Source organism: Corvus brachyrhynchos, unplaced genomic scaffold (genome assembly GCF_000691975.1).
Source record: "Corvus brachyrhynchos isolate BGI_N302 unplaced genomic scaffold, ASM69197v1 scaffold152, whole genome shotgun sequence".
Lineage (NCBI taxonomy): Eukaryota > Metazoa > Chordata > Aves > Passeriformes > Corvidae > Corvus > Corvus brachyrhynchos.
Window position 1 is genome coordinate 907,558 of NW_008237447.1, and position 24,321 is coordinate 931,878.

General features: G+C 39.4%; 1 protein-coding gene across 2 annotated transcripts in view; it reads left to right on the forward strand.

Moving 5' to 3' along the window:
- The window catches only part of EPHA6 (EPH receptor A6), a 362,575-nt gene that overhangs the window by 301,201 nt on the left and 37,053 nt on the right, over window positions 1–24,321 (forward strand). For both annotated transcript variants that reach the window (XM_017731430.1, XM_017731431.1), the window contains one exon: window positions 10,081–10,290. In XM_017731430.1, the coding sequence (XP_017586919.1) occupies window positions 10,081–10,290 (210 nt within the window). The remainder of the gene's footprint in view (window positions 1–10,080; window positions 10,291–24,321) is intronic.

The following is a 24,321-nucleotide window of genomic DNA, read 5'->3' on the forward strand; positions in this document are numbered from 1 at the left end:
ATTGAAGGATGCTTTGGTAGCAGGAAGAAGGACCTGGTAAGAGGAAAAAGTGAATAAGCAGGAGTGAAAAGCACCCAGCACTTTAGAAAGAAGATGTACATGAGAGGGGAGAAAGTCATGCAGGCAGTACTTTTGGGAAGAGGGGGAGCAAAAAGAGACGAGCATTTGGAACAAAGGATACAGCCCTGAGAGTACAGCAGAGCCATTGCCACAGATACCTGTAGACACTGATTCTCCTTTCTTTTGGTTTTGATTATTCCATAGTAATTTTTCTCTAACATTTCTTGTTGTCCTCTTCACCGACTCTCCCAAATAATTTTTCATTTTCCATTGTCAAGACACCTAAAAGATACTTATTGTGTTGTCAGAAACACACCAGCACCACAGTTTCCTGTGAGAATATGCTGATTTCTCAAAATCAAGCTATTTTTACGGAACGTTTAATATCATCCATGTCTTAGACGCTGGGTAGTTTTTAAAAATTACTCCCTTTTCCTTTCTGGCTCATCTCTCTGTCCATCTGCAGCAGAGGGACTGCCACTGATTTGAGTAGCAGCTTCCCTGCTCTGTAATTTTTCAGCAGTGCCCCAGGAAGATGTGTCTGGTGATCTGAAACATTGTTCTGTCTGTGTGTGTGTGTGTGTGTGTGTGTGTGTGTAAATGTGAGCATGGAAGAGAATGGAACCAAGTCCTGAAATAATTCATGAGAGAGAATTACCTTCCTCTGAATGGCTCTGTGTGATATCTATATCCCACGTTTATTTCACATGCATTCATTTATCAGAACAGTTACTACTTATTATGATACTTTAATAGAAAGTGGCATCAGCAGAATTACAATGTTACTGTGGAGCAATGCGTCTCATATTGCATTGGATATATCTGGAAGCAGAACCTCTGGGGGGGGGAAATGTGAGCTAATAATTTCTGCAGCTGTTTTTCATGTATGTTATTTTACAGCTTCAATTCACGCTTCAGATATGGGTTATTCTTCTAAAATGCTTTTTAAATGTACTTTAGATAATATTCAACATCCCAAAGCACTGTAGATATATGTCAGCATTTCTGTTTAATAATTAGCAGAGCAAATGGCTGCAAAGTAACCTATTTAAAAAGAAATCCAGCTGCTTCATTAATAATAGTTGTTTCCTGCAGATATAAGTCCACATTTTTAAAAGCTTTTGTGAAGATACAAAGAAGCAGAGAGGCTTTATCTTTAGCAATCCTAGTGAAAGGCATTCAGTGACTATAACAAATGTTGTGGGATTTGGAAGGGCTTATAAGACAGTCTGTCTTTCTTATTATTTAAAGGAATCAATTGTTCCAGTGCAAAGTGTTTTTACTCAGAGGAGAAAGAAGTCCATTTCTCACCATAAGAAATACTTCCCAACATATCACAGCCGGCAAAAATTCCCTAGTACATCACTCCATCTGTGTTTCTCCAAAAGCCAGCAAAAATGGGTCAGTCTTACAAATTCAAAGTGAGATTCTGTGGTGAACCATATGAGGGTATTCCAGAGGAAGAATTCCATTTGCCATCACCCTCCTCACAGCCATGGTGGGATATTTGCTTTCATGCCAGTACAGATTGTGCCATGAATCAGAAGCCTCCCCCCAGCCTTTAATCTTTTACCCCTAAAATCTTAACAGCCTTTACTTCCTTGCTTTTCTGAGAGCAGTGTCCACTTTCTGCTATTTGCATGGATTTAACAGCAAGCTGGGCTGAATTATGTCTTCCCCACCCCACAAAATATCCTGTATGCCAGCTGCTAACTCTGAGCTTTTGGGTAAAAAACGTTGGCATGGATTTGCAATATGAAGCTGCTTCAGAGATATTCTAGTGGGAAGGCATCAGCTAATTAGAACCAATTTTGTAAGATGATGGTAATTAATTTCAGTGATTGTGCATCATCAGACATCCTAAATTGCTGGATACACTTGACACTGAGTTTTCCTCAGAAATACTGCATTATTTTCACAATTATATAAAACTCATTTACAAAAGATGGAACTTAGTTTTTTGTAGTGTTGTTTGGGATTTTTTTATCATATGAGATTGAGACATGTAGGTTAATCATATACAAAAGTATACCTGAAATTTTCTATCAATAAAGCAGTTGTCTGCCCAGAAATGAGGTTCATGTGGCTTCATTTCTGGTAACACTTGGAGAGATTTCTCTGAAAAAGGATGTGGGTTTCCAGCTAAGTATTTCCTCAGGGGCTAGAAGCCTCTTTCAGCATTACACCAACAACTTCCAGACAGAGGAAATCCGTGCTTGGAAAGAAAGTGGCTGACCTTTGGGAATTGAGGAGACCCAGGTAAAATTTCCTGTTACAAGCTTCACACACAGACTTCGGATGGGGCTCATTGTCGTTATGTTTTAGCACCTGCCTGTGTCACGGAGATGTCAGCAATCACTTACTCTGCAGGCACATGAGGCAAATTATAAAGGCAAGAAGGGTTGAAAGGGCAGCTCTCTGTATTGATAGAAAGATGTTAGTGATAAGACAGACTAGGTGCAGTCAGATGTGTTTGCTCGGGCTTGTTGTTACAGGCTGCAGAAGATACGACAAGAAAGACAACCAGGAGAGATGCATAATAACCACAAACAACAACCAGAAAAAAAGCTGAAAACCCACAAAACCTTGTTAGCAAGCAGTCTGGCAGTTTGCCATTGCTGTGGGTTGGAGATGATTGCAATAATTCCTACAAAAGTCCTTTCCCCTACGTTGGTCTTTTCACCCCACCACACCGATCCCCACTGAGCCCACTCTCTAAGCCTGTGCCTCACAGATTCATGGGGTTATTCAGATTCAAATCTCATCTGCTCCCTTTTGTTTTCACAGTTCCATTTAAGGGGTCATTCTTGGATGAAATAATTGGATTTAGCATCACATGGACAGGAGCAGGGTGATTAGGAGATGAGGTGGCTTCTTGAGAAGAATGATACCTGCAGAGCTCTATGCTGGCTGTGGTCTCTGCTCACCTCCTCGTGCATCAGGCAGTGTGGGCATGGATTTAAACACAGAAAAGGAACATGTCTGGAAGCTGCCTTTTGGAGGAGGTTTGTGTTGGCTACACAGAATCATGTAAAATGGACCAAAAAATATCACCAGAATACTGAATTCTTTCATACTTTCCTGCAGCTACAGACTACCAGAGCTTTGTTCCTGCTCAGCGTCCAAGGTGTGCTGAATAGACAGAGGTATTTAGGTTTGAAAGATGCTCCAGTCTTCCCCAGTTTTGTGAATCTCAGAGCTGTAAAAGGAAGCGATGCATTCACCTGGGATAATCACAGCAGCACCTTTGTGCTTGCCATTGTAATTCTCCTCCTCCTACCCAAAAGCTGGTGCTGATATATTTCCATTTGCTTCAGAAAATTAAAATACTTGTTGAAAAAAGTTAGATTTATATACAGGCAAGCACAGTAAGTGGAAATGCTGCCACACATATATTTTTATTTCAGAGAGTCTGTAAGAAATTTGCTTAATTGCCTTAGAGCACCAACTGCAGCATACTGTACAGCAAATGAAACCCTGGAATTCAGCTTCAAGTTCTAATCCCTCGAGGCTGGCCTAGCAGAGGCTAAGATAAGTGTTACTAGATGGAGACAATATTATGATATAGTGCTCTTTCTTGCAGTAATCGTTATGAAGTTATTCTCAGAGCAGCTTTGCCATCACACTCACCCTTTTTTCAGCTTAGATGCTCTGGCAGACACATTTAGCAAGTTCAGGGGAAAGGGAGAAAAGACAAAAATGAACACTTGTAGCAAAGTCTATGAAACAATGTAGTAAAGTGTGTGTTGTATATCCATCTAACATGGCCTCCTCAGACAGAGTAAGCTGTGAGGAAGAGAAGCCAGATGGTCTTTTCTAAGTTTAATGGCTCCTGTTATTATTTATCTGCATTCAGAGAGGCAACAACCTTGGTGCTCATAACTAATATTCCCTCTTTTGCTTCCCCACGCAGCATTCATGTGCACTTTAATTTATTGGAGGCACTTTCCTTTCCTGGCAGGATAAAGGTGGCATTTTGCTTTCAAAAATCAGTCTGTAAAATAGAAAACCTGCACTGGAAACCTGGAAACTGCTGATACAAATTTTTTTTTTTTTTTTTTAACCAAAATCAGACTGAGCAATTAGAAAGTGAATTTGAAAGATTGCATTACCTTACCAGTGAAATTGTAAGCAACATGTATTGAAGTGATCTAAGATTGCACTGAGAAGCTGTCACTGATGCTACAGAGCCAGCATTTGTTCTCAAGCAATGTTTTACCCTGCTAAAAGGACACATAAGCAGCATTTCTGATGCTGCTGTGAGAAGTTCATTTAGAAATGCTGGGGATTTCTAATATGTAGATTTTCTTACTTACACATTAAATACCATAATATTCTTAGTACTGAGCAACAGGAAATTTATTACAAACTGTCTTACATTAGAAGGCAAAAAGAATTTGATAGGTTATGTGGACTCTTTCAGTGTGCTCTTTACCTTTGTGAATTTGTCAAGAATGGGAAATCAGAAGATCAGAACAGAGCCAGTGTCTTTTAGATGAAGGGATTTTGAATGTCTTTTAAAAGAGAGGAAAAAAGAAGCCAAGAAATTACAAGCCAGTCAGCTTAATGTCAACTTCTGTAAGATTTCTGGAACAAATTATCAAACAACGTCTAAGCATCTTAAAGATAACAGTGAGATAAGTGTGAGCTAACCTGGATTTGTCAAGAACTAATTCTGTCAAACAGATCTGGTTTCCTTTTGTAGCAGGGCGCAGGCTTTGTGGCTGAGGGAGAAGCAGTTGATCTTGTAAACTTTGGCTTTAGTAAGGCTTTAAAACTCTCTCACATGAGATCCTTGTGAGCAGGTAGAGAAATGTGGTCTTCATGAAATTTCTGCTGTATCGGCTACATCCTGTGTGGAGGGAATGGAATTTGGATGGAAAGATGTATGAAGTAGGGCTGTTCTGCACTCTGTGTTTCCCCAGATTTTTTTTAACTTCTGGATCCTGACACTGCAACTAAACTATGAAATTTTCAGGCAATACAAAGCTGAGAAGGAACACAGGCTGTCAGCAGGGTAGAGCTAGGATTTAAAATCATCACAACAAATTTAAGAAATAATTTAGTAACTAATTAGCTTAAAATTAATTAGAAATATGTAAAGACAAGGGCACGATACTCCACTGTGGCTGGAATAATCAGCTATAGAGTAGAGGACAGAAAACGCCTGTTCAGACAGAAGTCTGATGAAAGAAATTACTGTAGAAATTGGGGTAGGTCAGGGCCATTTGCATTGCTGTGACAAATGCAAACAGCAAATACCACCATGAAATCGACAAATAGGAGTCTCCCCTGCAAGGTCTGGGAAGTGTTTTTTTTCCTCTCTGCTTCACACTGGCAAGGCCTCGGAGTACTGCCTTGTTTGCACCTCAGTTTTTCAGGAACTGCATGGAGTGGTTGGGCAGAGTCCACAATAAAATCAAAATGAAAAGTAGCCAAGGAAATGAGATCTGTGGACTGAACCAGTGTGAAGCCCAAAGAAAAGGGCAGGAGAGATATTTGGTCTTGGTGGGCATAAAAAACAGTTGCAAAGAGGAATTGAAATCTGTGCCAGTCCAAGTGCCAGGCTCAAGGGAGGCACCTTATATAAAGTATGGTATAAAGTGGACAGAATAAGAAATAATGGCCCTAGTGGTCTTCAAGTGCAGGTTATAAAAGCATGTCAGGAATGACACAGGGTGAGAGATGATTTGTTCCCTGCTCAAACCCTTCCAGGTCTGTGATTCTGTGACAGCTGTGTTCCAGTGCACCAAAGCGGGCAGGGACCCCTGGTTATTCCAGGGCATCCCTTTCCTGCTGTAGCTGCGTGAGGAAAGCAGGGCCACAGGTCACAGGGCTGCTCTTGCTGTGCCTCCAGATCAGAGGGTGGTTATTGCACCTCATAATAACCTTTGGAAGGGCTTCATCTTGCAAATACTTTTTAATAATAAAAAGATTACCCATATTTTTAATGGTTGAAGAGTCACTTAGATTCTCATGTAGGATCACTCATTAGCATTTAAAATGAACTAAAGTAATTATATTTAATTGAATTAAAGGAACCTATTAATAATAATTAAGTCTGCATGGAATTCTGTCAACAGTTGAATGAAGAAGAAATTATCAGTTGACCTCATTTAGTACCAAAAATATAAACTTTAGTGTGATACACATGATAGTTTGAAGCATGAGTTACACTTCGAAGAAACACCAAGCTGCAACTTGAATTTTGGAAGATTTATCAGGACAAAGTTCTACCATTTACTTTGCACAGTAAAACTGCAACAATAAACGCACAGCAAAAACTGCGTCTTTCACACAGTGACCAGTAGGAACTGTCAGTGGTGAATATGATCTAGGTTAGACAAAGAAACACCATTTTCAATGCTGCTCTCCACCTAAAATGAGATCTAAATAATCTGCAATAAAATATTTAGACCTGTAGCAATCAAATCCTGCACAGAGGATAAAGGCCTAAAAATGTTCTGACTCATTTGGCAAATAAAGAAGTGGATTTTGGAATAGGTGGAACTCCAGAAACAATACAGAAAAATCCAGTGGCTACACCTCCAAAAGGTTACTGGGCAGTGAAATAAATAGAAACCTTCTGAAGAAGAAAAATTCCAGGGGCTTGTAGAAAAGCACTAAACTGGGCACTGGAGCTGAAAACTGGAGAGCAAAATACAATGAAACTCTGGATATCTTCTTTCCTCCCCTCCAGTAACTGACCCTCTTCACCAGCCCATTGTATGTCAGTGCTCTTGAAAGTTCTGTAACAGTAGGAGAATATTTTACTTACATAAGCTTTTCAAAAGCAAACTGTAGCTGAATAAAAATCACATTTTCAGGGCTTCAAAAATGCAAGAGTAACTGCTCAGATATTGCATCTATACCCAGCTGTTGAGAAAAGTTAGTTTAGCAAAGCCATCAAAGCTTGATTAAAATTTAATGGGATGATAGGATAAATGTGGTGAGCCCACTGAGGTCTGAATTGCTGCCAGTATTGATTAACACCCTTAACAGCCCAGTGGGAATCCTATCAAAAACATATTTCAAATCTAAGCTATGGGAATCAGAATAAAGCCCTGGGTAACAACCATCCTATCGGTCAGATGAGTGTTTTATTTCCCCATATGACAAGTGAATGAAACAAGATAGTGGAAAGTTGCCAAAGGATTGTACCTGGGGACTTAAAAAATGCTGAAGATAGGAGGTCAGATTCTAACTGCTATAATTTCATCAACCTAGTTGAATTTTCCAAAGGTTAAATATAGCCCACAGTCTGTATCCAGATCAGCTTACATCAAAAACAAAAATTTTGATGCATTGAAAGATAACAGTTTATAGATTGTAAGGGGATACAGCTGGCATGGAAACCGATGCAGAAGTGATTACAAAGAGACTTGATTGAGAAAAGACTGTTCTGCTGACAGTAAAAATGTAGTCGTTCCAACTGCAAGGCTGGCAGTGAAAAAATATAAAACCAAGCATGAGAAAAGAGAGAGGAGAGCAGACGCAGTAGAGGATTCTGAGAAATACAAAGAGGGAGAAGGAGGACAGAATAAAATTGCAACTGGTACATTAGCAGGTCTGTCATTTCTTTAAAGGTGAAGATAAGAAGCTTTAACTTTTTGTGTCAAGGCAGAACCCAGAGAAATTTGAAAGAAGGAAAAAGAGAGAATGGCAAAAGCATGAGATTGTTTTAAACTCAGGCATTACTGCTCTACTGGTAAGGCAAGTACTGAGACTTGGAAAGAGCAGAAAAAAGGGTATGTTTTATGAAAAATCAGCCAAGCATGGTCTAGATTTGAAAGAGCAGAAATTAAAAAAGGAAGGAATGAATGCTTGCAATCCAAGAGGACAAAAGGTTAAGGGAGGTGCTGCAGATGACTCTGAGGTTTGTTGAAAGAATGGCGCTGTTAAGGAAGATAAGGAGGAGGTAGAAATCTACAATTTTGAGAGGTTGCTTTGTTGTTGGGGTAGAGAGGGGCTTGAATGGTCATTTTGCAAAAGTCAGGTACTGCCGCTTTTTTCCAAATCCTAATTCTACAGTTACCTGAAAAGAGTAATCCATACATGGTAAATGTGAAGAGTATTAACTGTTGGCAACCAGCTTTGTCATTTTTGAATCAACTGAACAATTAGAATTACTAAATAAAAGGCAAAATTCAAATCCCATGTGGCTTCATTACAAAAATATTGAGTTAATGTCCTTCCTTTACAGGAAGCAGCTTAAAGTAGTTAAGAATATAATCTTTTGTCTTTCTTTGCTTATTTGCTGAATGGAATGAGTTTATTTAAAGCACCTGTCACTGGTAATTTGGGACTCATTACAATTGTGTCTGGACCCTCTGCTCAATGTCCTGTGCAGAACCAGCTGCTCACAGGTGGCCTTGATGGAGACGACAAGGGAGAGTGTGGCCTGATGGCTTGGGGAGATCTGCTTCCACTTTTGTGTGGAGGTTTTAGAGACAGAAAGGCTTTACTTCCCTGATACAAGGCACTGACACATTCAAAGGGGAAAAATTGCTCTGAATCAGTTGTATATAGCTGGTTTCAAAGAATTGTCCTTAAATGTGCTTTATTGGCACGTGGCTGTGGTGTTCAGCCACTGATGGAAGCATGACTCCTTAAATATAAATCTTGCTGGGAAGTATAATAAGGCTGTGAGGTTTTCTAGCTGACAGGGTGTGTTGGTATCTTCCTTTTACCATTTTCTTTCTGGTTTTTGTCTTAGTCTTTAAATGTTCATATCCTGATTAGCTGGATATAGGCCCCAAATCATTGAATCATTATGGAAATGCTGAAATACTTTGCTGACCAGGGATAAAGCTAAGCATATCCATACAGTTCAGCCTGTTGCTTTGGTGAATCTAAAGAATTGGCTGAACTTCCTGTAAGCTTCTTCCCTATAAAAATCATCTTGTTTAAATGCATGAGCTAAGCAGTAGAAATGTCCTGAATGCTGATCCGAATTTGCTATTTGTCTGTAGCCCAATGCTGAAAGTGTTGAAAGAGAAAATGGAAAGTTAACTTGTTTGCAGGAGTTGTTGGCTTTTGTTTGGCTGTTCCTGCTAACATAAAAATCCTGGCTCACTGAATAATCCACAAGAAGCTAAATGTCTGCCAGTTGAGGTCACAAAAATACTCCTGCAAGCAGTCTGCTGTGAATGGTAGGTAGGGCAGGCCTAAACAAGGCAAAGAGCCTGTAATCACATTTCTGTGCGTGCACTCCCTTGGTCCCCACTGCCATTCAGGAGCTGTCTGATGCAGGACAAAAAAGAAGTGTTCACTTTAATACTGCAGATGGAGAAACTGAGGCCCAGCAATGTTGCCCAGCTGGGCAAGCACAGTTAATGACATAACTCTGATGTACGTGTTCAACTCCAGGACATTTCAGAAGGTGCTAAGCAGTTTAATGCATTCATGGGTCTGAGCTTAACCCTAATCAGCTAGGAAGATTTTGGGAAAGCTACATAACCCTTGAATCTCACCCCAAATCTCCTTTTTAATCTAGTGTTCAGAGATTAGGTTTTAGGTGCACAACAAGCATGAGCTAAATCCTCAGACTTTTTTCAGGTTATTTTGGGATTTTTTTTTTAAACAAACAAACCCTCCCAAAAAAAAAAAAAAAAAAAAAAAAAGTGAGGTAGCAACAGTACCCTAATGCAGACAATCAAGGCTGAGACAATAAAAAGAGGGGTTTTTGTTTCCTGAGGCCATGGAGTAATAGGTGAAGATTTTTGTGTCCTTTCTCTTTCTTGTACTAAAAATAGTGTTGGGAGAAGGCATTCATGGTAACCAAGTATGAAAGAAATTAAATGTTGTCAGTGGGAAGATTGTGAAAATGTGTAGGAAAGGGGGATAAGCTGCACAATGAGAGATGGGATGCACTGCCAGCCAATTTAAGTAGTTGAAAAAACAAGCTTGCAATGGGCAGCTTGGCTGGATGGGTGACAAAAGTATTTTAAATAAGAGCTGTGGTTAAGATCACTAGAATGAAACAAATAGAAAGTAGCTGTGCTGTTTCTTCCCTTGCAGAAGCACGATGGGCACTTCACAGTGATCCAGCTGGTTGGGATGCTGCGGGGGATTGCCTCTGGCATGAAGTACCTGTCAGACATGGGCTACGTCCACCGGGACCTGGCAGCGCGGAACATCCTGGTCAACAGCAACCTCATGTGCAAAGTCTCGGATTTTGGCTTGTCACGGGTGCTGGAGGACGACCCCGAAGCCGCCTACACCACAAGTGTGAGTTTGTCTTATCTCATTTGAACAGCTGATTGCTGGTGCCTCTTGTATTCCAGCTGCAGATTTGTCTGTGCTATAGGAAGAACAGTCGGAATTATTGGCTTTGTTCCCATCTGCTTCAGTCATGTGATTCAGTAAACATACTGGCTATGCTAAGGGAAGTTGTTTTGATTTTTGGCTAAGGGATGTGTAATAAACTTTGGAAAAGTTTATTTTAAGTGTAAGTGGGAGGCCTTTTTCATTCTTCTTTGCGTTTTGTGTTTGGTTTTGTTGGCTGTGGAGGGTCTTTTCCCATGTTGTTTCCTCTTCTGGTAATTTGTGTTCGTTTACAAGGATATGTTTGTAAAAGAGAGAGATGGGAGAGGAAAGAACCTTACCAGCTTCACTGTTGGAAGCATGCTGTTAAGCCTTCCATTCATACATTAAAATTTAATTTTTATTTCACTGAAATTTACCTTCTAGCTGGACATGTAGGACCTTCCTTGCATGGTTTAAGTCTCAGTTCATTAATGCTTAATCCCTTATGTGATGCAAGTAAATTGTTATAATGACAAATGGGGTTTGGGTGAGAGGTTTGGGGATGGGTTTTTTTGGTTTATGGTGCTGTAGGGGGATTCCAGTGAAGTGAAAACTTCTTGAACATGAAAAGGCTTGTTCAAATGTGACCATTGTTCAAATAAGTCCCAATATAGCATTTTCTCCTGATACCAAAATGTTCAACTACATTTCAGTTCCAATTTTTATCACAACATTAAGAATTAGCTAATTATAAGCTGATTTTTTTAGTAACTTTCATATCTATCATTGAAACTATTTCAGAGCCAGAGTGCATGCTCATTACTACTGTCACAAAATGTGCAGAATTTGTATATTCCCGTGATAGGGCACAGTGACAGAATTCTAATAGAGAAGATAGATGAGCATTAAATAACTTATTTCACCTTTTTTTCTATTACACTTTAAAAAGTGATGTATGGCCAAAATAAGGAACTCATCTAATTTCTCTGTACTGCAGTAAGTACTGTGGTGCATCTACTGAATTTAATGTAGATGTTGTAATGGGATTACAGAGCCTGTATATTTATATATGCAGAATATATGTTTACTTTTCATTTAGGCCTAAAATAGAGGTGTTCTGATAATTTTCCTGCAACTCCCATTTCTTAGAAGTTCTATACAGAACTGCAAGCTGACTTAGAGGAAAACAAGTGACTTTGCAAGGTTTTCTCTTGGTTTTAATATGCAAGCTGGGGAAAAAAAGAGCCCAGATTTTACTTTATAGCAGAGATGTCCTTCATTTAGTTCTCAAAACCTCTCTTGCTTCACACTGCTTCTTAGTACGGGGCTTGAAAGGGAAAATAAACATCGCTGCAGCTTAACACGTTCTCACATGAGGGCTGAGCCTTGCTAATTGCCCGTGTGAGCGAGCTCCACTGGCACCGAGTGCCCAGTGACAGGAGTCAAGTGACAGTCTCAGCTCTGAGCCTGGGCTAATGGGCCCAGCTGGCGTGAGGCACTGGGAGTGGCAAGGCAGCCTCTCTCCCAGTGACATGCAGGAAAGATCCCAAACGGTAAACAGAGGCTTTCAGCCAGTATTTATCCTGTAATTTTCTGCTGGATCCCGACAAGGAACAATTAGTTTTATAGAGTAGTTAGTGCCTGTCCTGTTCATCATGGCTAGAGCTGCTTTTAATCAGGAAATGCTGTGCTGTAAAAAAAGAAAATCAGTGCCATGACATATTCCTTTTTTCCTTTATCTGTGCTGAAGGACTTCCTTGAAACGTAGGACAGGCTCTGATGAAATGCTCCCTGTTTTCCTGTTGGTTCACCCAGCTGCTTAACATGAGAGCCTGTTTGTAGGTGTAGAACCTCAGAAGTGCCTCAGAGCCACTGCTGCAACCTGCCAAGGCTGCAGCCTGGTGCTGAACTACCAAATCCTGTCGAGCAGGTACCTAGAGCATGTCCAGCAGGAGGGGATATCACAGAGGCTGATGGCCAGTGGCAGGTCCCTGTGTCAGCCAGAAACCCAAGGTGAATCTGTTTTGACCATGAACCCACCAAAGAAGATCAAAAAGCTTTGAAACTAAGGTGAGGAAAATGCTATGTGCCATTATTATGAACTAGAAACTTTGTAAACAGGAAGGATTCAAAGCAACAGAGTCAGGTGTAAGGGAAATGAAAAACATTTCAAATCACTCATTCCTTCAACTCCAGCTTTCCTGTCCTTGCAAGTGGGTCCTCACACACTGACTCTGTTAGTCATTGTGGCAGAGCCTGCCCAGTTCCTTCTGTCACTTCTGGTCCTTGGGAAATGTCCTTCCCTCATTCCTGAGGGCAGACTGACAGCTGCAGTCCATGTTCCATGTTACACTCACTCTCTATGAACTGGGGATAGCCACGTTTCTGTGGGATGCTCTTGCCTTCCATAGACTCCATCCTCGGGGTCCTGCTCCCCTCGAGCAAGGCCAGCAGATTTCTCTGTGGGGCTGCTCAGCAGGACAGCTCTGACCAAAGTGGGGTGAGGACTGAAAGAGGGAGAGATTTGTCACAATGGCTGTGGAAGACTCAGGGAAGACTTTCACCCCTTTAGGAGTCTTTCATGCTAACAGAAGGGACTAGAACCCTACACTGGGTGCCAAATCCTCTTGCAGCTCTCACTGCCCATCATTTTGGCATTGACCTTTTTTTCTCGCTCATGAACATCTTCCCATCATCAGGCCATGTGTATTACTAGAGGATTTTATAGCCTCTCTTTAGTTCCATATGGTGCTTTTGCCATGTGAAGGTTAAACCCTCAGTGTTCTCTCAAAGATTCTGGTGTTTTTAGGATTCATGTTTCCTCTCCACAGAGATTTTTATTGATAACAGCCCAGTACCTGTAACTGCAGGAAATCCACAGAGTGGGTCTGCATATTGAATAGTGGTATTTTTAGCCTCGCATCTCTCAGTACAGCACTGTCAGTACTCAGAGGAAACTGATTATTTTATCTTCCCCTTTTTGTCTTAGTCCCGGTGTCAGAAATTGAATGGTACAATTGGATGTTTTCTTTGGGAATGATCTACAATGCAATGTAAGCCAAAAATAGACTTTTATATCTATGATGCAGTGGTCAATACTGTGTGAATGTATTTTTTTTGTCTTCCAGCCTGTTGAGACAAGGATGTAAATATGTCTTTCAAAGGGTTTTTCGGAAATAAGATATTGATTCCTGTTTGTTACCTGGAATCACAAATTTTACAGCAAGATACAACTTTAGAATAGAAAGGAGGAATTAAAAGCCAGGAACATTTGACTGCAAATCTTTGTGTTCCAGATTGATCAGGAAAAGATGAGGCAAACTTTGGGATAACTCAGTACTATGAGAGTTTTGCTATTGGAGACAAAACTTTCATTTTTAGTAGTGGTTTCCAAGGCAACAATTAGTCATAAAAAGGCATTTATAGTATATAAACAAGCACTTCTGTCAATACAGAGGACATCCAGGCTCTTGCATCCCTGCTTTTAGATAGACTGTGTTAGATGTTGTAGATTCATTTAGTTTAAAACATAGTCAGGGTTCACTCGTATTTCAAAATGAACCACATGGCCCCACAAAAACTCATTACATGTAGCAAAATATTTATAATCAGAGAAGAATCTGTGGCACTACTCTAAAAAGGACCAAACCAGTATTTCTCTTAGCGGTGACACCTTAATAGTCTGCATTAAATCTGATTTTTAGTCACACAAAAAGCTGCTGCAAACAGAATTATATGATAGATAAAGAAATGTATTCTAGATTTTTTTAATCAGCTTTATTTCTGAATTCAGCCTTAATATATGAAATATTTTATTATTTCCATAATGGTAGTTAGAAAATTGATTTACTGCATTGCATTTCCTGAATCACTTTGTAAACTTTATGGATCTGATTCTTCTCCAGCCAGGTGGCTGAAATACCCCATCCAGGAAGATTTCAGACTCATTAGATTTATTAGAGGAGCAAAGATTGATGCCAGTAATCTTTATGAATACTAGCAAGTAGCAGAATGTGGGGGGGATCAGGATGATACCTTCATAGTTTTTTGCTTTGTTATATAATTTCCACGTTGGAAGACACTCTCAGTTTTCCCTCGCTGGTACATAAGTAACAGGTTTGGGGAGAGAAGGTTCAATTTGCTAAAAAGTAAAACAAGATGCAAATGATTTTCCAATTAATTTGGGATGTTAAGCAATAGTTTCTGAACAAGCTCTGTGCTATTGCAAGCACATTGCCTAGGTATTTAAGGATCAAATTAATCATGGACCATAGAGTAAAATGGTTATTGGCAGCCATTGAGAAAAAGCTGTGTCCTGCAAAGGTCTGCATTAACCTGTTTTCTTGGAAATTCATTGGTGACATAAAGTTGAGCACAAATGTTGTCAACTCTTTAACTCTGTGTGTGACACACCATGAAGGGTCTGGAGCACAAGTCTGATGAGGAGCAGCTGAGGGAGCTGGGGGGGCTCAGCCTGGAGAAAAGGAGGCTCAGGGGGGACCTTATCCCTCTCTACAACTCCCTGAAAGGAGCCAGGTGGGGTTCAGCCTCTTCTCCTGGTAATGAATGACACATTGAGAGGACACATCTTCAAGTTGCTCCAGGAGAGGTTTAGATTGGATATTAGAAAAAAAAAATCCTTTCAAGGCCCCAGTGTGAGATTATAATATTATTTTCCTGGCTAGAGCTACAGACCTCAATGGGATCCCAAAGGGTTGTCTTTGGATAAGTCACTCAGTACCATCCTGCCTCATCAGGATTATTGTGCTCTTGTGCAGAGATCCAGCTGCTGGCAGCTGCTGCCAGTCCCCAGATACTGCATGTCCCTGCTCTTAGCTGGGCACCCCCCTGCTGAGGGGAAAGGTTTGCTTTTCACTGCAGTAGAACGGTAGGAATTACTCTAGTGGGACTCTGGCACTAACATAAATATTTTGAAGTAGTGAGTTAATAGCTCAGAATGTGGGCGAGAAGCAAGTTAATAAGAGCTGTGCTGATATGCTCAGCCCACACCAGGTGTGAGAATTGCAGTAACTGGTTTTAAAGTGGGTGATGGGATTCCTTTCCAGTGGTGGTGAGATGAGCCACCTTCCCATGAGTTCCAGCTTCAGCTGGATTCATTCCCTGCTCTCAGAGGATGCCTGGGGTTGGAGACCCTGCATGTCCCTTCTTCAAGCCTCTGTCATCTGTCATGGTGACCTGGACAAAGAGCATGCTCAGGTTGTGCCCAAGGGCAAGTAGCCAAAGGAAGGAGTGTCTTGGAAAAAGACTTCTTGCCTTTTGGGCTCTACCAGTGTGAGGTGTGATGAATTTTAATTAGTAGCTGTGTGTTTAAAAGGAACAGAAACCCCAAACTGAGTCATTCAGTGCAAGCTGTGGTGCTTCCTGTTTACTGGGGTTGTTTGTAGCGGCCCTGAAGATGAAAATATGTCTGTGACAAAATTTAAACAGTTGAAAACATTCATTTTTAAATTCTCTCTTTGGTTTTTATCCAGCTGTGATGCCAAATTCATCTAAGAGGTTTCCTGGTTTATTTAACCCTCCTTAAATTTAGTAACAGAAATGTATACAGGCTATAAAAGACCACAACAAAGGCAGACCCTTAGAAGGAAGGTCCAAGGACAGGAATGAAGCACAAATATAAAACTAAATTTTCTCTATGTTTTGTCAAACTTTGTACTTCTGTGAGTACTGACTTCCACAGTCATTTGAGTTCTGAGAATGCATGGGAAAAGGCATGCAAATTTGCATTTATATGTGCAGAAATTAATAAGGAGCTTAATGGTTGAATTTAGTTATAAACTAAACTCATCCCTGCTTTTTTCTTCCACAACCCTCCAAGTAGGAACTCCAAATATGGATTTGGCAGAGAAACACAGTTGGAAATTTGCATTTCACTTTTTCATTCACAAAATGGTTATGTTGATGAATTCAACACAAGTTTGCCCTAATATTTTGGCTGTAAAAAAGGTGGTATTTTGCACTTCATTCCTAATGTGGCTTTCAAAGCATCATCCCATCATTCATTGTAATCCAACATAATTTCAAATTAGAAGAACATATTGTAGTGTAATCAATCTAAAGGATGCTGCCTTTAAAGATTTGCAAGCTCTGCCTTTCTTTTAGCTTGGATTTCAGCTTTTAGTCTCTCTGGCTCCTCCCATTTTCATATTGACATATTTGAGTTTTGAACTCTACACATATGTGCTTTTGCTGTTTCTCAGGTTGGCTCTGTGTACGTCTCCAAGTGGTTTTATTTACAAATGTTTTATAGGATAGGATTGAGAATGAGCTACGTATAGATCTACAGTGCTGGTGCTCTTGGAGATCTTTGCATCTTAGGAGATAACTGAAGAATCTGTTTGTGACATTTAACCCTCAAAGCGATTGCATTTTTTCCCCTCACAGAGAGTCACAAGTGTCAAGTCTGTCTTTGGTGTTAGATTCAAAACTTGCCGGTATTGAATCCACATAAAGAGGCAATGTTACATCTCTGAGCAAGTCTTAAGTAGCTGTGCAAGGACAGAGGAAGTGGAAAAAGTCAATGCACTTGCAAATAATTTCTGAAGTAAGAGTTAAATCAGGACTATGAATCTCAGAAAGCTACAGGCAGTGTTTTTGGAAAGACTAGGGGCTGACCAAGGCACCAAAGTTATTGACCTCTCTTCTGGATGTGAGAACCTTGGAAAATTCTGTCTGTGCACACTCTTCTCCTTGGAAACCAGCCCAGTAAATGTAAGCAGTACACTAATACGTATGTATACACATGCACTGCAGACTAGGAGCAATCATTTTATTGTTAGTTCCTCATACTGTTAATAGATTTTTTTTTAAAGCTAACAATTACCAGAATATTAATCTAATTTCAGACACAGCTGGGGTTTTAGCCCCACGTGGATTTGATTGCGTGCATTTATAATTTTTAATGAGAATTACCATTTTCAAACTACAATTTAAGATGCTATTGTAAACATGCAGAACATGCTTATACATTTTAGTGAGGTCTTTATTCACTCCAAACAATACTATCCACACTTGAGATTAAAAAAGTAGGTGTACTGACATAAACCCGCAGTTACTGCTCTGTTGCTAATTCTGTGAATGGATGTCATCTTGAACGCCTGCTTTGTTTATTGCAAATAAAGGATCACAGTTCACTTAGGATTTTAGTATTAGTATTAGGATTTTATATTGACCAAGGTGCAGTGAATCATAAAGTATCTTTCCTGTGCTGGAACACACCTGCACTATGCACAGCTCCTGATATACTACTTAATGAGCTTTAAGGCAGTCCATTAAGGTCAAAGCAGTTGCTTTCAGTAGCATGTCAGCTGGCAGTAATTGCCATAGGTTATGCTACTTTGATATATAGAACAAGGAGAACAATCTCTTGAAAGCCTTGAAAAAGAATGTAGCTTTTTCATGTATGTGGTTTTTTTTTTTCTCATTAAAAACTACTTGCACCTTTCAAAGATGAGTTAAGAAACTATTATAAAATTTGTTTACTGTGTGCTTACACTGGGAAAAGAAAACCATTCAGCTCCAGTGAGCCAAAGAGCTCAGCTCTAACTCTTTTATTTAGCTATTGGTAGGTGAAAGGAAATAAGATCTGGATGATTTTTTGTTTTCATTTGTTGTACCACTCTCCATGGGAATTTATGATCCACATTAAATACCACGGTAAAAAGTAACTACTCTGCATATAGCCACATAAAACTTCTGGGTTGAAAATCTGAAGCACTCGGCTTCACCAGGCTTTTGTAAAGCTTCATAATTAAATCTTGACATATTCCACAGCAGGATGTGTTATGTCCATGAGTATAATGAAATGAATTCTTGACTCTAGTCAAAAAAAAAACCAAACACCTGTTGGACTTGGTTATTTAAAAGCAATCATTTGTTCAGGCACAGTCAGGTGCATATTTCAAAGCTCACGTGAAAGGAGCCTGGAGAGGAGGAGACTCGTTCAGTGTCTTCAGCTGCTGTAGATCATTTATGTTTCTGTCTCATTTTCCCCTGCTGTGTTGTGTGTGGCACTGAGCTAACTGTGCCAACTGGAGAGCAAAGAGTTACAACCCTGGAATAGATGGAAAATTCTTGGCAGCGCTGCCAGATTGTGAGGAAATCCTGTTTATTTTTCAGAATTGGGAATTCTTGTGTGCTAAAGATCTGACATATGGTTGCACTGTCTTTCATGGGGTGGACAGTTTTCTGACTGGTTTGTGAGGAATTTACCCTACATTGTATTTGCATGTGACTGGCTAGGCCTGTGTTTCTTAATGACTGTCATCAATTTGAAATTTATCAAATGAGAAAGAGGCATTAAAATGTCAGAGACACTATTTATGTTCATGTTCCATGAAAATAAATGGTAACACAGAAAAGAAATTCTCTTAATTTAGCAAAAGACTTGACCCTAATTGATTTTAGCCTGGAATTCTGATATCCAGTCTTCAAAACCCAAATCTGGGGAAAACCAAAATTCCTTTTCTTCTTTTACTTATCTGAAGAGAGCAAGTGGGGAGAGTCTTTTAGAGGGCAAATACCAGCATTATGGAGATGCTAAGTCACCATCCCTGGAGGTGTTTAAAAGCTGTGTGGATGTGGTACTTAGGGATGTGTTTTAGGGATGAACATGATGATGATGGGATAACAAGTAGACTCAATGATCTTAGAGATGTTTTCCGAACTAAATGATTCTATGATTCTGCCTGGTTCTCTGGGTAATATTGCACATCTAGGAAGGTTTAGGATACATTCATGATGGAAGAGTTCAAAGACAAAAAAGGAGTATATATTTTTATATTGCTTAACCACTCTTTATATAAAGAATCTGGCAAAGGGTAGATTCAGTGAAATATGAAAGGGGGGATTTCTAGCTTGGTATGATTTTTGCTTTTGTGTTTACCTGTGCAGTATTGATGTTTCATAATCTCTCCTTTGCTCTCCTGGGGAAACCTGTGGTCTGATTGCTGTTGTGTCAAGGTTTTGGCATTCACTTCAGCTAGAGGAAAGAAGTCCAAAAAATGTGCATTTCACATGCTGATGAATTTTTCTGCTCACTTTGATACTAATTCTAATATTTCTCCTGTACGTGATATCAAAGTTATTGTAAATGGGATTCTGTAATTACAGAAATAAGTTTCTGAAGCAAGGTAGACACGTGTTAAACCTAATCTACTTTCATATTTCTGTAATAGAAATGTTAACTTGGGAACAAGACTGACCTAGTTATTCACCTAAATTAATCCCCGGTGAAATCAACCAGAGGAATTTCCCCTGACCATGTAGGAATTGTGATTTGCCCTAAATCAAAAGGATAACTACAGTAAGAAGTTTTTCCTTGTTGCCTGTTTGCTTACAAGAATGAAAGCCAGATTATCTTCCGTCATACACAAGCCCTTGGGAATCTCGCTTGTGCACTTTCCTTTTCTATCAGATTTCAAAACTTTGCAATGGTAAACTTTTAGTTCCTTGGATTCTTTTTTAGTCTTGCTCTTTGGCAGACTTTCATGATAGCAGCTTCTTGCCCAGCTGTGAGTTCTTCCCTTCATTATAAGGGGGGGTTGTGAGGGGAGGATGATTCAGAGTTTTCGGTGTCTGTTTATTCCTTTAAGCAGAATGTCGCAGGAATATTGCGGCACGGTGCTCATCTGTCTGAAAAACGTGTTGGATTGGTGTGACTCTGATAAATCTAGGTCAGGCATCACAGTCTTTGCTCAGAACTTACTCAGGCAAAACTCCTGTTGAGGCCAATGGGAGTTTTGCCTGAGTAAGCACTGTGGGAATTTGCCCTTAGTATCTAAAATATTTGATCTGTTCCTTGCGCTTTTGTAAGTGTTCTAGAGGCAAATCTTGTATCTTGTCTTTGACTGCCCCACTGTGGCTGTATCCTCATCAGCTTCAGAGGTTGAAGATTCTTGTGCCTTCCAACATTAACCATCTCGTCATCAACAGAATATTTAAAAAATAAATTTGCACAGCTTCATATTTATTATGTTTAAAGTAATTCCAAAATCTATGTGCAGTAACTGTGTGCATTACTGCATAAAAAGGAAATGTTATTTTGTATTCTGGATTCCTTGTTCCACTTTATTCTACTCTAGAGCTGCAAAATTTTGTTTTCAGTTGTGGAGGTTTGGGGGAAAAAGAATCTTTTAAGAAATCTTTTTGTAGTCTCCTGTAAAATATTTCGTATGTTCATATCACTGCCCGTCCCACACAGGACTTTTGGTTCATGCTTCAAATGTCAGAAATTCATTCAGTGAGAACCAGGGTCAGTTTTGTCGAGTAATAGATGAGGCAAACCGAGTCATTAATAAATTCAAATTCACTACTATCTCGGAATAGTTTTATTTGCAAGTGAGGCATTAGATGAATGTGCTTAACTGCCCTCACAAAGAATTGTGTGGTATTTGGATATAAAGAAGGATTTATAAAGACTTGAACCCACGTGGAAGCTCTCCTTTTCTTCTTAGCAATGTGACCATGCTTAATGTTATGATTTTGCATCATTTTTCTAAAATTAACTGAAGTGCATTTTGAGATGAGACTTCTCATCCTCCCCCATAACACCAAATCACTGACTGTGCTTTCATTTCTACTCTAATTTCTATCTGCCTCTGTCTTCATTCTTGGTGCACTACCTATTAGTGCTTCCTCTGTTTCCTCTTTTCATTGTATCTTGTTTTATATCAGACTATCTGGAACTTCAATTATCCCTTTTCTTTTCCATCAGGCACTCTGCTTTTCATTTAAATTCGCTCTTGAAGATCCACATCTGACGGTTTACTACAAACCCTTTTGAATAAAAATGCAGTCACCCTACTCTTTATTTTTAAAAAAAAGCTCTAGGCTAAATCTCATCATGAATGTGTTACACATCTCCTTAGAAGCTTACTTATCCTTACTTAGGCTGAATAACTCCCAAATCTTCAGAGCTTCTCCTGAAATAAATACTCCTAGACGTGGATAAGGTGTTATCCAGCATGAACCTTGAGAGTGTCAGCTCTTTCTCCCATTGTAGCTGTCACAGCCAATACTAAAGAACACTTGGTAAACAACCAGTTGTAGCCTAAGAAAAACATGCTGGAACCATTTCTCCAAAATGAGGAAGCTGTGAACAATTATAAAATATTTTCATCTCTTTACACAGCCTCCCTTTAATTCATCATTATAACATGCAGTGAACTCCAAGAAATTCATGCCCAAATCCTGCAAGTCAGCCACCACACTCAGCCATTCCTCTTATTTCAGCCTCTTCAGCAATGTCATGGTTGTAGATTAATTTATTTTATTTTTAAACACAGAGAGGCTTTTCAGTGCTGATACACTCCCAAAATTTCAGGAGCAGTAGTACTGTTTAAATATATAGGCAGACACTGTGTTCATAGTAATTTTTTTCCTGAAGAAGCATGGAATGTCCATCAGTCTGGCCCTGGTTTCATTCTGTATCAATGAATAAGCCTTGCACAATCACTGTTGTGTCACTTTTGTATTACACTTAATGCACTTATTTAAAACACATTTCTCTGAATTGATCATTGACTTTTTCAGCAAATTATTAATGAAATCTTTGGCTTCATAAAAGTACCTAATGTGAAGAGACTCTCTTCAGCCTTTTCTCAAGCTAGAATAATTAATTCAAGTTGCCAAATAATGTATTCAACAACATCTGTAAGTAAATGTTCTTGATATAAAGTTTAATTTGGTCTTTATTCCCTTGGTCTAATTTTTGATATAATTTTCTCAGAAATAACTCTCTGACTAATCTTTTCCTAGTAAGTTCAGTATAGTTCATTACAGGAGTGGAGTAATTCAAATGTGTTTTAAAAGTAAACAGCTCCTGTGCTGGGGCTGTGGTTTATTCAGGATACTTTTCAAATATGCAGATGCTGATTAGGGATGAAAACGTATTCCCAGAAGTTGAGAGAGCTTGTGTGTATCTGTCTTGAGTAACAATGATTCAGTTGTATTGTTCTAAATTAAAAGAATATGTCATATACTGGTCTAGATTTACTCAGTAAACATTTGGAGTTGGAAAAAGGGGAGGAAGTCAATAGACCACCACCCAGGCAAGTCAAGGATCCCTATTCCAGGATCTCTAATTAACACTATCTACACACATTTAATTCTGTCTTTTATTATTTTTTGTATGCTCAACCATGTAGCCTTAAAATTTTGTTTTACAGAGTTTCCAGTTTAATATGTCATGTAAAAAATATTCCTATAGCAAGGTCTTCTGGATAGGAAAGGAAGCAGAAGCACCAGTTTCCCTTGGCTTTAAATTCAAAGATAAGCACTGAATTGCCTGGTTAAACTGGGACTTTATTCCATGTGCTAATCTGAATAACTCTTGCCTCTGTCTTGTAGCTTGCACTAGAGTAAGTCAACAGCATTTCTGCTCATGTTTCTGTAGTGAGTCTGGCCTGTGGATTTGCTAGTCTGCTTCTCAAAAGCTCATCTCTGCACCTTGTTCCTTAGTGTTGGAGACGTGCTGATGCTGGCTGGGTATTTCCACTAAAACAGGAAGGCATGCTTCATACCATATAAATGGATTATTTCTTGTGGGCAATAACTTTCCTGGACTAGGCCTTTTTTTTTTTTTTTTAATCAGAAAGATTGAAAAACTTTCTGAGATTCCTTTAGTGCCTTGATCAAGTTGTCTGGTTTTTTTCACGGTACAGCAATGTCACACTAAAAGCAGGTATAGAAAAAAAGAGAGCAAATAGAAAGATACACCTAACAGCTGTGACTAACAAAAGGAATATATTTCATTGCATAGTATTTCTTTTGAAATTCGCTCACTTTATAGAATAAAGGGGAGAAAAGCCCACACCACGGTACACTGTAAATTATTCAATTAAATGAATGCACACTGTGTGTGCAGACTTTCTTTTCAGCCTTTTCTAAATGGGAGCTGCCAAAAGTTTCATGAAACTGTTGTGCTCATAAATTGTTTAGCAGATCTGATACACTCTTCTTGAAAGAAATATGCTGGGATCTGTAGCTTTAGTAATTTGATATGGTTTTAATATGTTTTTTTTTTTTTCTTTCCAAATGCATACAGAACATTTGGCCTCCCTCAGAAATAGAACTATAAGTAACATCTGCTTCTTAATGAGGAGAGAGCAGTGAGGGGCTTGTGTATATTTTTGGCAACAACTCACTCCACTGAATAATAACATCACATTGGTATGTGCAGGTGACAGAATCATCTACAGAGTCATTTTGATGACTGTAATCATGAATCTGAAGATTCATGGTTAAATATTTTAATGTCAGCAGGGCTTTAAGTCCCTATTGGAAATTGAGGGGAAAAGGCTTGTGACAGGACAGGACCCTGAGTCAGCCAGAACTTTGGGCAAAAAAAACGCAGCTCTTTCTTGAAGGTCAGGCTTAGTCAGGGACTTTATGAATTGCACCAGCCCCTTCTCATCTCTAGGAAGTTCTTCCTCTCCTCTCTGAGTTTTGGCTGCCTGCTTCTCAGGACACATCTTCCCAGACATCACAAACTTCTCAAGGCTGTGTCTTGCCTGCCACATCTTCCCTTCTCCTGTGTCTCCCTGGGAAGAGTCAGTGGCACCCCAAGCAAAGGGGCCTCAGAAGTAAAGCTGGAGGAAACATGGAGCCTCCCCCAGGGCTTTCACCTTTGGCACAAGAAACAATTGTAAACCAAAAAAAAGCCCCCATGGAAAAATGAAAATATTCCTCTTACAGGATTTCTGCCTTTTTCCTGAACTAAAAAGACCAATTATTGCTTCATCTCCTGACTGGATGGCTGCCATAACAAATAGCAAAAAGTATTTGTATTAGTCGGCTGTACATGAAGGGATGTTCTTTGCTATTCTATGCAGTAAAATAGAAATATCTAAAGCATATACAAAATTATAAAGATTGATGTGACATGCCACAGACTCATCAAAATAGAGATGACTTCCTCAGGCTCTGAAAGTTCTGTCCAGAGGGCCTGTTCCATTAAGAGAAATAGCAACATTGCACGCTTCAATTTGTGTG